Below are 13,694 nucleotides of genomic sequence, written 5' to 3' on the forward strand. Positions count from 1 at the left end.
CTGCTAAATAATTATTTGCTAGTAGATCGTGGGAAAAAAAGAGGAGGAAAAAAACTAGCAGCCCAGGACTATAATATATATCTATTTATTATATGTCTTTTGGTTAATTCCTGATCTGAGGAGCGCTGTTTTTCACTCCCATGCGAAAGTCACCAGCGGGTAGGGCCTGATTGCTACTTTTCATGCATAGTTTTAGACACAAGAGGGCATTGTGACGTCGCGCCCGGCGGCGCCCAGTCGCAGGCCGAGCCCAGCAGCCCCACGTGGGGACTCCGCGTTCCCATTGGCCAGTGCCGGGCGAAGCTGCCACATTATTTTGTTACTTTTCAGTCCCTATTTGGAACTGCTCTCGCGGCAGTTCAGACCTCGTGCGCGTCCCCCTCGCCTGTCTGTGTGTGGTATCCGCAGGTCCGAGGCACTTTTTTTGGTGTGTGTATGTGTGTGTGTTGAGTGTTTGTGTTCGGGGGTTTCTCGGGGCTCGGAGAGAGCCGGGCCGAAGGGAAGGAAGGAAGCCGCAGAGCTCCTTGTCTCAGGCTGCGTCTCTCCTCCAGTGCTCTCCTGCCTGCGCGCTGTGAGGCGGCAGCGGCGGTGGCGCCGAGCGCTCCTCGCTGGGTTCGCACAGCTCAAGTTGGGAGCAGCGAGGACCCCTTTGCTGAGGTTTTCCGTGCCCGCTGGGATAAGATGCCAGGGCGGTTGATTTGCACCTACTGAACCCGGAGTTCCTCCCCGGCCCTGGGAAGGGTTGGCGGCGGCGGCGGCGGCGGCAGTAGCAGACGGAACAGCAGGCTCTCCTCTCCGAGGGGGGGCGTCGAAGCGCCCGCGCCGGGCTCCAGCCCTCACCCTCCCGCGCTCCTGCGGCCCCGAGCAGCCACCTTCAGTGTCTGCCTTCTTCCTCTTCTCGTCGCGAGCCCCCGACCCGGCTGCCTCTAGGATCAGACCCGCTCGCCCCGGATGCTTGGGGTTGCCCCGCGCACCCCGCTCCAGGTTCTACGCGCTGAGTAATCCAAAGGGGACCCGCGCTCGCCCCGGGAGGAGCCCCCGGCCCTGGGACCCAGCTCTGGACCCGCCGGGGAGCCGACGATGTCCACGCAGCCCCAGGCGTTGACACTGTCCACGCAGCCAGGGGAAGGCGGTCGGCTGCAGCCCGCCGAGCCCTAGGAGCACAAAGCCCGCTCCCGCCGCCCGGCCTCGGCGCCCGCCGACGACTTTGCCGCCTGCTCCGCAGCTCTTTGTCTCCACTTGGGGCGGGCGCCCGACTCTGGGATTTCGCTGTGATAGCGGGCTGGGGGGGCCGGGGGCGAGTTCTCGGTTCCCCGGCCGCCCCCCGCTCGGGCTCGGCTCCCCCCTCCCCCGCACCTCTCCGGCCCGGGCTCTCGGCGCTTCCACGCTCTCGGAATCACGACCCCTCCCTGCCATGTATCCGCAAGGCAGACATCCGGTGAGTAATTGCAACTCGGTTTATTTAAGCATCTATCATGGCAGGGTAAACGAGGCAGTTTATCTGGCACCTCCATTTTGCATGTTGCTACCTATGATGTGTGTGTTCTCACACAAAGGGGCTGAGGTGGGGGTACGCTGTTGAGAAGGGTAATTCCGCCGGAGTGGAGTGGGGGCCGTGGACCTTCGAGGGGGAGCTGTTAACGCTGCCCCCGCCCCCTCTCCTAAGTCTCCCAACTCGCCCGGCGTGTCTCCCCGCCCCCGCCTACTTGGGAATGGGGGCCTTTAGTAGAAAGGATGGGAGCCCGCGACGGATAGGGAGCGATCGGGGCACCCCCCGCCCCTGCCCCGTCGGGGAGCTGAGAAACTTGCTGGGAAGGTTCTGGGCGGTGAGGGTGGCCTCTCCCGTGGATCTCGGCGGGGAGGGGCCGGGACGCCGCGGAGGGCCAGGCGGCTTGGAGCCCCTCTGAAGCCCGCGTCTCTCCCCTGTCTTGTCCTTGCGGGCTCCAGGCTCCCCATCAGCCCGGGCAGCCGGGATTTAAATTCACGGTGGCTGAGTCTTGTGACAGGATCAAAGACGAATTCCAGTTCCTGCAAGCTCAATATCACAGGTAAGGCTGGTGGGGGCGGCCCCGGGGCTGGCGGGGAGGGGGCGGCTCCTGCCACCCCCAGCGGGGACCGAAGGGCTGCCGACCCTGGGGCGACGGGGCCTCCGCCTTTTGTTTCCCCTTTCCCAGCGCGCCGCCTTAACCCTTCGCTGCCCGCAGCTGCCCGGCTCTGGGTGCCGCCCCCGCTTGAGGGTCGGGTCACCTGCCGGTTTGCTCGGCTTTCTGGGGTCGCAAGCCTGCGTCAGGGGCCGCACCCCGGCGGCCAGGATAAGTCCGCTCGCCCGGCCGTGGGAAGTTTCGAGTAGTTTCGCTCCCGGTTCCCGGTGGCAGGGACCCAGCCCCCGCTCCGCCCTAGGCTGGCGGGGTAATGGGGTCCCCCCTGGGTATCAGGGAAGTGGAGAAGTGGCTCTCGGAGGCCCTTGGGTTGGGTCCGGGAGGAGGTCGTGCAGGTGCCAGGCCTGAGCGGTTCCTCCTGCCCTCGCAGCCTCAAAGTGGAGTACGACAAGCTGGCGAACGAGAAGACGGAGATGCAGCGCCATTATGTGATGGTGAGAGGCGGCCCGGGGAGGGGAGCAGAGGGCAGGGCGCAGACCCTGTCGGGTCGCAGCTGGGATCTGCGGAGGCAAGAACCTAGTCCCCACCGCGGCCCAGCCGCAGGGTAGCCGGGAGAGTCGTGTAATCTGAATGTGCCCTCCACCCCTTCACCAGCTTCCCTTAGCCAGGCCACTTGGAGGAGGGTAGTGAAAGGAGAGGCAGAGAGAGGAAACCCAGATTCCAGACTGGAGACCTCTGCACTACCTTTGTGTGCCTTTGATTTGTGTTTTAAAGGTTTCTCAGAGGGCCGGTGGCCCTGTCTTGGCTAGTGAGGTAGGATTGGATCATTCTGCGTCAGGATTGGGTAAAAATCCCTCTTGGAGACCTCCTGGGGATGTTTGGAAACTTTTCTACTTTGCAGCCTTGGGATCCAGCCAGAGTGGGACAGAAGCACCCTCCCTCCTCAGGGTTTTCTGAGAAGTAGAAGAGCCTTTTAAATCTCTCTGCTTTCACGTCCCTCCTCAGTAAAGAGTCTTGTCTGCTGTGGGATCATAGATAGACATCTCCCCCTTTACCCAGTGTCTGTTCCAGCAAGTTTACATCTTCTGTTTGTCAGAGGGTATGGGAGGCCCTAAAGCATGCTCCCTGTGCCTCTTTCCACATAAGAGGCTTTCTACACAGTGCTAAATAACTCTCAGAGGACAAGGGGGGCCCAGTGTACACACCATTCCCTGTTGAGCCCGCACCTTGTATAAACAGGATATATGGCACATGTGGTGCTTGTGGGAGGGAGGGCCTGGCTTTTCTTACTACTGTGTATGTAATGTTCTGTTGAGATGAGAAGAACACTCGCCCACTCGCCTGATGCCAGCGCTTAAACCTCAACATGGGCTGGCTTTGGTGTTTGTTTTAAACTTCCATAACTCATGGATCATAAAGTATGGTTTTGCCAAAACCTTCTCAGGAAAAAAAAAATGATGTTGAAACATGAACAGATTTCTGTGTTGTCTTTTAATGGCAGTTCTCTTTACTTTTAGTACTATGAGATGTCCTATGGCTTGAACATTGAAATGCACAAACAGGTAAGTGCTTTTCTCTTTAAGAAATGAATTTGGTTTTTAAAAACATATGTGTGGACTTCTGTGACTCCCCTTGTTTGAAAATGAGCTGGTTCTTCTGTTCCTCTCACTTCTCCCAGAGTAAGTGGATCTAGTCCTTGAAATGCAGGTGTTGAGTCTTGGCAGATTTCTTGGACATGTTGAGCTTTTAGCATTGGAGCTTGTGAAATTAGTCATGGTCTTGGATCTTGGTGGAGGATAAAGGACCAAAGGGAAAGTCATACCTACAGGATTTGCTTTACAGACTCCTGAGAACCTAGAGCTGGCTGACTGCTTTTATCTGTTTTAATGTAAAACCCTCCAGAGGAAATGCAGTAGGTTTTTTTTTTTTCTCTTTTTCTGTGTTTTTTTTTTTCTTGCAAAAAAATGTGATGTTCTGCCTTGATAAGATTAAACTTCAAGAGCCTTAAAAGCCAGACTGAGCTGTCGAAATTTAAGGGAATGAAGCCACTAACGGCTTAAAAACATAAAACCAAAATGAAATAGAGCTCTAATGCCTCACATTTAGAAGGCGACTTTTTCATCTGGATCTTAATTTGAAGGCAGCTGTGTTCCCATTTTCCAGAGAAGGAAGCTGAAGCTGAGGATGAAGTAACTGGCCCGGGGCAGCCTGGCCAGGCCTTTTGAGATGGTTGGGGGTTGAGCTCAGCTTTGAAATCCTCAAGTCAAACCAGTTTAGCTAGTGTGGTGTCATTTGATGGATATGTAAACTACCCCCTATTGTCACTCTTCTAATAACAGTATACCTCAAACCTGGCAAATACAAACACCCTTTATCTTGGTGCATATCAGTAACTAGTCCCAGTGCTAGGCTGGCCGTGGGAGAGGCCTGTTTGTGTATTTGTGTTCGGAGGAGAGGAGAGGCTGCCTATAATTTGGCTTGGCGGTCCGATTAGCATTGACTTGGCAAGAATAAATGGCACAGGCCCGGTTGTTCTTTTTAACAATTGGTGTTCTTGAAATCTCAGAAGGCTGTTGACTCATTCTAGCCTTTGGTGACCGTGACTTGAATGGATTTTCTGCTCTAAATTAACAGTCGTTTACAAGGTTTAAATTTTGCTCTTTAAAGCAGGCAGGACCTAGAGCAGGTGAGAAGTGACCCCCTCCCTGCTCCAGTGGCTTCCTGTAGAATCTGTAGTTTCTTTCCCTGTCCTGGAAGGAGCCCCAGTGTTGGGTGAAGAGCCAGGGGCCCGAGTTTACAGAGCAGTGTGGGAAGCCAGTTTGTGGCTTTCTGAGGGGTTAGTTCTCTAGGAAGGCACATGAAGGCTACCACTTTTTCACTTCTTGGTCCACAAAAATAATAAACAGATCCTGATTTATATGTAAATAAGGTTTCCCTTGGGAGACTAGAGATAGATTCTGCCCCATTGGAGGTGGAACTGACTAGGTCTGACTGGTCCAGAAAAAAATGTATGTGGCGAAACTGGGGTCTCCCAGGTGTTTCAAGGACCTTGGTGTGTTATGCAGGGTGTCACTTCCTCCCTTTCTCCACCTTTCAACAAACACACATACACACACACACACATTCATTCTCTCTCTCTCTCTCTCTCTCTCTGCTTAGTATCTTGGGTATGTTTAAAGAGGTTTAAAGAGGGTAATTGCAACCAGGTTTAAATTTATAGCAGCAGTTATTCTAAGAGCTTTGTAATTAAGGTGTAATATGTCGTTGCATGTTGAGGTCTGCATGGGTGGTGTCCCCATATCTATGAGTGGATGCTTCTTTGGCACAAAGGAACCACCTTGGCTGGCAGAGCAAAGCTATTCTCTGAGTCCTGGGGACGCTGTGAACCCAGAAGAGTTAAACATCTTAACGCATTTGGTGGTGGGGTTTGTATAAAGAGCAGCTGTGTGCATCTGGGATTTCTGGCCATTCCCCAAACAGGGTTCTTAGGGGGAGAATGCCTGAGGTTTGGCTACATTGTCTCCTTTAATCCTCTCAGCTGCCAGTGGTGGCTAAAGGGATTCTTTGCCCTTTTTATAGGTGGGGAAACCAAGGCCTCAGGGAGGCCAGAGGGCAGAGCTAGGACTCACATCAGAGACTCTGGATTCTCAGCTGGGTGCTTTATCCCACTGGCCTCTCACCTTTGCCTTCTAGCCCATTCCCAGCATGAATGCATGTGCCCTGACTGTGCTGTCTCTGCCGGCTGTGGCAGTCTCTTGAGTTGGGTGAAATCACCCTGTGGCGGTATAGAAACAAAGAGGCAAGGAGGTGAGGAAACTCTGGGCTTAGAAATGCAACCCTGACCTAATGGCGCTGGCCACTCCCTAGGTTTGCCAGGGCTCTGCAGAAGAAAACCCTGCCACTAATTGTAGTGTGGGTCTTGGGTGCATTTGGCGGATGGTGGTTAGGCCTGAGCAAACAAGTTTATCAGCTGACCTGTTTAGCGGTTGACTGGTGTTTTATCTGCACACACAATCAAGTGACTGGAGTGCTTGAATTATTCATGCAGTGTCCTGCCCTCTAGACTTGACTGTTCGTGTGATTACATCTGCCTGGAACAAACAGGCTGGATTCTTCATCTTTAAGCTCCAGGGTGGGGGTGGGGTCTGTCTGTACTTTTTTATATAATAGATGATCTACGGAGCTCACACCTTGGGGAAGTGTGGTGCTCCACAGTCTGCTTACACACACACACACACACACACGTACACTCACACACACTCACTACACCATGTATTTTTTTTTTAAGCTCTTCTTTGCTGGCTCTATGGGAAATGCCAATTAGCTGGGAACCTCAAGTTCTGCCAGATGGGCCCAAGTATTGACAGAGGGCAGCTGATGAGGTGCGTCCAGCCCATTTTTATTTTACTGAGAGGTTAAACTCACTGTGGCTGGCTCCTTCCCTGGCTGTTTCTTTTTCTCCCTCTCCAAGCTGTCAAATCCCAGAGAAGTAATAAATGGTTTCTCCTCCTACTCTTCTGCTTCCCTCCCTAATTATGGTAAAGCAAAGATTACAGAATCACAGGCCTGGCCTGGGGCTTCAAGAGGTCACCCACCTCCTCCGAACTCCTGCTTCCAGGCAGAATGTCAAGGGTGATTCAGCAAGACTAGGGAGGCGAGGATGACTGACCAGCTCATCAGTTTCCATCTTGTTCCTGCAGAGGCTTTCCAATATCAGCCCCAGATGACAAAGCCAGCTGACAAGCAGGGGCTCCATAGCAATTGTCATGCATTGACTTTGAGGCACTGAGGCTGTGGGAAGCTAGGTCAGTCTGGCCTTTTACCCTCTGTTGGTGAGCATGAATGTTTTGAAAGTGAACTTCAGTTATTTTTTATTTGGGGACAGTGTCATTGCCAATACTGTGTGGTCACCTTTTCTGTAAGCCAAATAACCCTGCCTTTTAAGTTTTCTTTTGGAGTCCTGGAACTGAAAGAGCCCTTTAGATTTTCATCCAAACCTTTCAAGTTCCACTAAGGAAACTGAGGCCCAGAGAGAAGAACTGGTGTATCCAGACTCCTACAGCCCTGTGTTCATGATAAGGCTGCCACTGTAGGCTTCCTTTCTAACCTCAGGTCTCTTTTTGTAAGACTCAAGAAAGGTGGCGTGCTCCTAGCTCCTAGGTGTCTTCAATTAACTACTGCTTCTCTGCATCATCATTCAAAGAGGCTAAGGCCATAAACCCAGCTCCACCAAAGTTCAAATTACCTCATTTCTGGTTGTATAACTGTGTTAGCTGAGCCCTCTTTGTCTGCAGCCTTGTTCCAAGTTGCCAGCTATTTGCACAACTCCTGATTTGATGTGTACAGTAACAACACAGAGTGCATAACAAGCAATCCCAGAGGGAAGGTTCAGAGGTGCTAAAAACCTATGAACTTTTTAGCTGACAGGAGTGGCCATAAATAGCGGCCATAAATGCAAGGCCAACGTGGTCCATAGAAAATCTCTCTCTGCCTGTCACCCCCTTCCTCTCTGAACCTTCTCACTTAAGTAATATGGTGCTTGGGCTGGAAGATTTCCAGGCAAACCGGCTTGAAGTTCTGTGACCATAGTCAAGGTGCAGTCACTGGGTACAAAGTACAAGAGTGCAAAGAACCTGCCAAGGAGTTGGGTGTACCTTGGTAGTCTACTTTGAGACCACCCTCAGGAATGAAAGGGTGTGTGCTTATACTAGGGTCGTGCCTATTTGTGTGGCATTTGGGTTGAGCTGCAAATTTTTTATTTTATTTTTTTTGCCCGAGTGCTGGCAACCAGGGAGCCCCTCCACACCCTGGATTCCATCTGGCCTTTCCTGCCACTTCTCTCTTCCCTGGAATAGATTCCCCTCTCATCACACAGGTTATGTCATCTTACTAACTGGGTTGCTGCCTGGCTTAGCAGGGTCTGCTGAGCCCAGAGTATCCTTCACTCTGTCCAGGGAGCTACAGGGAGCTACAGGTCTGCTGAGCCCCCACCCTCAGGACTGCCGGCCACCCCACTCTTCCTTTCTCTGGCTGACAATAGAGCAGTACAGAATGGGAGTTTCTGTGCTTCTCTGGGTCTTTTTCTGCTTCTGTATTTGACAATGGAAATGAGCCTGGGAGATGGACAAGTGGTTCCTTATCCTTACTGTACCCGTCAAAGAAACTGAGCCTGGGTGGGAACCAGGCTTCTGATTCTACTTGTTTCACTTCCAGGAGCCTTGGGTGGCCCTGAGCTTTCCCCTCCACTCTTTGGACTCCTCCCTCCCTGGGTGCCTGAAGGAAGGTTCTCAAAGGAAGGGTCTGGTTTACAGAGGCCCATTCATTTCCATTTTGTTTTGTTGAAGGAGTGAGTCAGTCAAGGAATAAATTCGCTTTTCCTTTCTGCATAGGAGAATGCTTTTCTCTTATTGTTTGTACAGAATCCCAGGGATGCCAGGGACCAAAAGGTGATAAAGGCCTACTCCCAGCTGGCCTGTCCCTGTGCTCTGGCACACATGTGTCTTTCTCACATCTCGTTATCTCATTGTCAGAGCTGTGGAAGAAGCCCCTCTGCTGAGGTCACTGTGGCACTTAATATGTAATAGTTGCTCAGTGAACACGTTGGATAGTCTGAGGGTGGGGTTGTATTCTTTGAGCCCCGTAAGTTGGAAGTGGGGGTTTTCATTGTGGGCTGGCTGCTGCCTGTGCAGGCTTCTTTCTGTGGCTCTGCATCCAGTTTCTTCATCAGTGAAATGAGGGGGTTGGATTCATTCCCAAAACAGTTATTAGGGGCCTGGGATGTGCTGGGTGTGGGCGGGGGTTGGTGACACTGACGAATAAGACACCGTTCCCTCTGCTGGGGAGTCAGGCATCTAAATAAGTAATTGCAGTGCAGTGAGGTAAGTGCCAATGTGGCCCACGGTGACAGGCTAGCTCTCACTGTTCCTGGGAAAGGGGACTTGGGTCAGAGGGGACTGCACTGAAGTGCTGCTACTTGAGAGCCTTAAAGGGAGGGCAGGGGTTTATGGGGCAGCAGCCTGGGCTCCCCCAGGGTGACAACGGGGCTCCCCCAGGGTGGCAACAGCTCCTTGGGAAGGCTTTGAGATAGTCAGGAAGCCGCAAGCCTCTGGAATGGTATGGGGCGGGGACTGCACTTGGGAAGTGAGGCGAGGTGGTGACATTTTGCAGCAAAGTGATCTCCAAGGCCTCTCTGCCCTCACATTCGCCACTTACGACTCAGTGACTCCCTCTGTCCCCATATGGCTCTCCAGAGCTGGCCTGAGTCCATCTGCCGCAGGGTGGGGGTGGGGAAGACACCCTGGCCATCATAGCCTCCCCTGCCTGTGCCTCCACCATAATGTGCTGGTTTGAACTTTATTCCCCAAAGTGGCCTTGCCTCCTTTCTCATATTGGTAATTCCGTAATGACTGGTTATGACCCGCCCCCTCCCCCATATTTAATTCTCATCAGCCTAGCTCTCCACTTTGCTATTAATGATAGCAGCCAGCAAAATAGCTTTCAACATGCCATTGACAGTCTGGTTTAAGAGCGCACTTGAAGTAGTGCTAGACAGCTGAAAGCACCCATAATTGTGTACCAGAGTGAGAACCGCGTGCTCAAGGGCCTTGTTTTTATATGCTTAAAGGGACAATATCTTGTTTTCAACAAATGCTCTCTGAGACACATCCAAGATGCTTGCTTGCTTTCTCCCTTTCCTCTCCTCTCCTGCCTTTTTCTTTTCTTTCTCTTGCCTTTCAGAGTAAATGTTCCCCTCAAGTTGGGGCGAAAAGAAACTTAGGGAAGGGTGAATGTCCTTTGAGTGTTTGGTGAGATTGTTGCTCTAGGGTCTGACTCAGACCGCAAACCTCCCTTCGGCCTCTCCCCACTGAGGGACTCTGGGACCTTGGATTTCTCCAGGAGGAAAATGGGGGGGGGGGGTTGTTTCAATTCTCATGGCACTGGTTTCAGATTTTTTCATTTGATTAAGAAAGTTGCACATTCAGCCGGACGGTGGGGAATTGGGGCTGCCGAGCTATCACTGAGTATCCAGGCAGACACCTGGGGACAGTCAGCCTGTGTAAGAGTTGTGCCCGGATGCTAAACCCCTTCCTAATCAGGTTCCAGGGTGCTATTCAGTGTACAGAGCTCCTGGGCCCAAGAGTCCTGCTTGGAAAGCCTGAGTGAGGGTAGCACAGGTGGGTGTGTTCTTAAATGGGGGTTCACACCAGGGTTGAGGGTTGTCAGAGTTCTCATCTAGTCAACCCCAAAGCATTTACCCCTTCTCTTTGGCCCCCTTTATTGTTGGCAGCCCTTATTCACTTGCCTTCTGTGAAGAGTAAGGAGATAGTCAAGGGCTCAGCTGTGGGAAGGCCCCAGGTGGGGCCTGAGAGGCCAGGGAGATGTGTCCAGATCTGGGGTTGGGCCTGTAGCTGGTGCCCTATTCCCTCCCAACGCCAGCTGCTCCTGCAGAAGGGGCAACATGGGTGGACTTGGCTTGAATGTCTGTGGAAGACCCTTCCTTCTGTTCACCGACTATGCGAGTGACAGGCAGGGTCCAGTGTTCTGGAGCAGCTGCTGCTGCCGCCAAATAATCCCAGGAAAGGCCTTTATTGAGGACAGAGTGGTTGAGAAATTGATCTTCCAAATATTGAAGATTGTGGCAATATAGTACCTTCACTTTTCTGTAGCAAAGCAGATCAGACATTTGCATCAAAAATAATGAGCAGTTGTGTTGAAGACAACCAGCCATCAGTACAAAAGCATCCCAACCCCTTAGATGGCCTAGGGTGTGGAGATGACCTGTATGCACTCCGGTCACTGGCAGGCACAGGTGTGGAAACGGGGCTGTGCATTCCCTGAGGGACAGACCCTTTGTATTGACTGGCCCCTGAGCCCTTCATGACCCTTAGCCCATAGAGTGCGTGTGTGCATTTTGTGGGTATTCCGGGAGGAGGGCACTGTCGCAGTTTAGGATTCTCTCCCTGAGCCTGTGGAGCATTATACGTGTTCTGGGAAGGACACAGGCTTCCTAAGGTTTTTGAGAGGCCTGCAGGCTGCAAAAATTGTGTTTGTGGAAAGGGTCCTTAAAGTGTCATGCCCCTTTATTTTTAAATGTCTTTAATGAATCCAAAGGTTTTTTGTTGTTGTTGTTTGTTTTTAACTTCTCATCTCACTCCATGAACAGTGTAAATGCAAAAGGGGAAGACGAGGGGGAGGGGGAGAGATGATACAGCAGAGATGGGGGCGCAAGAAATGAGGAAGAGACAGGTGAAACATGCCCAATTTGGATTATGAGGAGGAACTGAGCCGTGAATTTGTAAACTAGGCTTGTCCCCGCCGTGGCTGTTTGTTTGGGCATGGAGTTCCAAGTGTTGTGGCCTTATCTCATTTGCCTTTTAAATCCTTGATAGCTATTGTTCATAGCTCTTCGACTGTTTTCTCATTTTTTAATTCTGGGTGAAAACTACACTAACCCAGTGGGAGAAAATCCCTTTCAGTTTGCTCTGGAAGGCGACATCGGCCCCTTGAATGCAGACTGAGATGCAGCGAGCATTCTTCTTGCTGGTCATGGAGCACTGGAATACCCAGGGCAACTCGGGACCCCCCTCCTAGCCCACTCTGAAGGCTTTGGGTTTGGAGTCTACCCCACCCTGCCAGCTGTGTGACTGAGAGGTTGGAGGAGGCCTTCCACCCACTCCCCTGGTGCCTCCCTAGGGACAGCCCTTAATGATCTTGCCTGACCTTGGGTCTGAGGCTGAGCACGTCCATTGTACTAGCAGGGGCACTCCTGTGGGAGCAGAGGTGCTTGGGAACAGCAGTGATTCCTGCTGGTCAAGTGGAGAGGAAGGCAGTTCCGTGTGGACAAGGGGAAGGAGTGAGTCATAACGTGGGTGGGAGTCAAGTGCAGAACCGTCCACCGTTCTGCCCTCTCCCTGGGCAGATCTAGGACCACAGGGGGCTCCAGAGGTATGGCAGATGATATCAAGTGGTCTGGGATGGCTCAGTGACCTGGGTCTGTAGAGTAAAGATGAGAGCGTGAAATGGAGAAGGCAGGCCCTGCAGGACAGCCCGGTCAGCGGGTGCTTGGGTTCATCCCTAGACCCTCACTGCGGCTTCTGCAGAAGCGAGTCCTTCCTCTCATCTCCTTCTCCAGGGAGAAGGCCTAGGGAAAGGTGGGAACAACTGGGATGTCAGTACCGCCCCAGTCTGTACCCTTCAACTTTGGGCTCTCATGCTTCACCTTGGAGAATGGTGGCGCTCCGTGAAGCCGACTTGAAGTGGAGAAGCTGCAGTGTTTAGAGTCCCAGAGAAATGCCCTGCCACTTCCAGGGTCCTCCATGTCACCTGTACTTGGTGTGGCCCCAGCAGCCTAGCCTGCAGGGAGCTCACAGAGGGGGCTGTGGACTCCTTTCTCAGCCTTTTCGGGTTTCCTTTGTTCTTTCACCTGTTTCTTACCCTGCTTCTCAGGGGACCTCTCATGGCTGTTCCTCACTTTACTTAACCGGACTCTGTAACCTCCTGTGACGGCGAATGCCCGCTGGGCATTTCCCAGGCCTGCTAGGTGGTGGTAGTGGGTCCCTGATGAGACAGTTTTTACTGGCATCTGTGCTGGTGGATCCAGTTTCGCCCTCAGGAGTCAGCTGGTGCTTGCAGGATGATCCTGAGATGGTAGATGCAGAGCACCAGCAACTGGGAGGTGGTTGGTCTGCAGTCAGACTATCCTAGGTCCAGACTTACTGCTGTGTGACTTTGGGCAACTACTTGACCTCTCTGAGCTTCAATTTGTGATGGGGACAATAATAATACCTACCTGCTAGAGCAGAGCTGTCCAGTAGAACTCTGTGCAGTGATAGAAATGTCATATCTCTGTGCAGTTTAGCCTGATCACCATCAACAGTGTATGGCTCTTGAGCACTTGAAATGTGGCCCTTGTGGCTGAGAAACTGTTTTGAATTTAATTGAAATGTGTCTAGCCGCATGTGACTGGTGGCTTTCACACTGGACAGTGCAGCTATGGAGAGTGCTGGGAAGATGCCACCAGACAGTGTGTATGACTACCCAGCACAGTACCTTGCACACAGATGGGTCTCAACAAGGTATCTTCAATAGTGGGACAGGGTCCCAATTGCCAGGGCCTCAAAGACAGAGGACAGGGTCCTTGGTATTTTGTAAGACTTCCCAGAACCCAACCCATAATGTTACCTGGCCACTCCCCGTGCCAGTCCTGCAGCCTCCCCTGCCCATCTCGAGCACTGTGAACACTGCCAGTCACAGAGGTCAGGTGACTTGCTCCTGAGCCCACGGTGGACCAGCAGGAGGGTCAGAACTGTTTTATTTGGGGACCAGTGCTCCTCATCCACAGGCATATCAAGGTGGGGTCTTCACACATGCCACCTCAGGCCACCACCCGTGGCGGCCTTGATTCCAACACTGGCAAGGCCCCAGCAAAATCTTCAAGGATTCAGTCAAGCCTGGGCCTCTGCAGCATGCAGAGGGGGCTTCTCAGCCTGCTCCCCACTGCCTTCTGGGGCTGGTTGACTTTCTGTGGTGGGGCTGCTCTGTGTATTACAGGATATACAGCAGGGTCCCTGGCCTCTACCCACTAGTTGTCAGTAG

General features: G+C 52.5%; 1 protein-coding gene across 13 annotated transcripts in view; it reads left to right on the forward strand.

Moving 5' to 3' along the window:
- The first annotated feature begins 336 nt into the window (after positions 1 to 336).
- TLE3 (TLE family member 3, transcriptional corepressor) overlaps positions 337 to 13,694 on the forward strand; it is a 48,166-nt gene continuing 34,808 nt past the window's right edge. For 7 of the 13 annotated variants that reach the window (XM_081289676.1, XM_081289678.1, XM_081289679.1 and 4 more), the window contains exons 1-4: positions 338 to 1,438; positions 1,948 to 2,048; positions 2,530 to 2,593; positions 3,617 to 3,661. In XM_081289676.1, the coding sequence (XP_081145802.1) occupies positions 1,415 to 1,438; positions 1,948 to 2,048; positions 2,530 to 2,593; positions 3,617 to 3,661 (234 nt within the window). In that variant the 5' untranslated portion in view covers positions 338 to 1,414. Of the gene's footprint in view, positions 1,439 to 1,737; positions 2,049 to 2,529; positions 2,594 to 3,616; positions 3,662 to 13,694 lie in introns of those variants that run through there. The other 6 variants (XM_081289670.1, XM_081289677.1, XM_081289675.1 and 3 more) reach the window with 2 other exon arrangements.

This window comes from Spermophilus citellus (genome assembly GCF_964194105.1).
Source record: "Spermophilus citellus genome assembly, chromosome: 4".
Taxonomy (NCBI): Eukaryota; Metazoa; Chordata; class Mammalia; order Rodentia; family Sciuridae; genus Spermophilus; species Spermophilus citellus.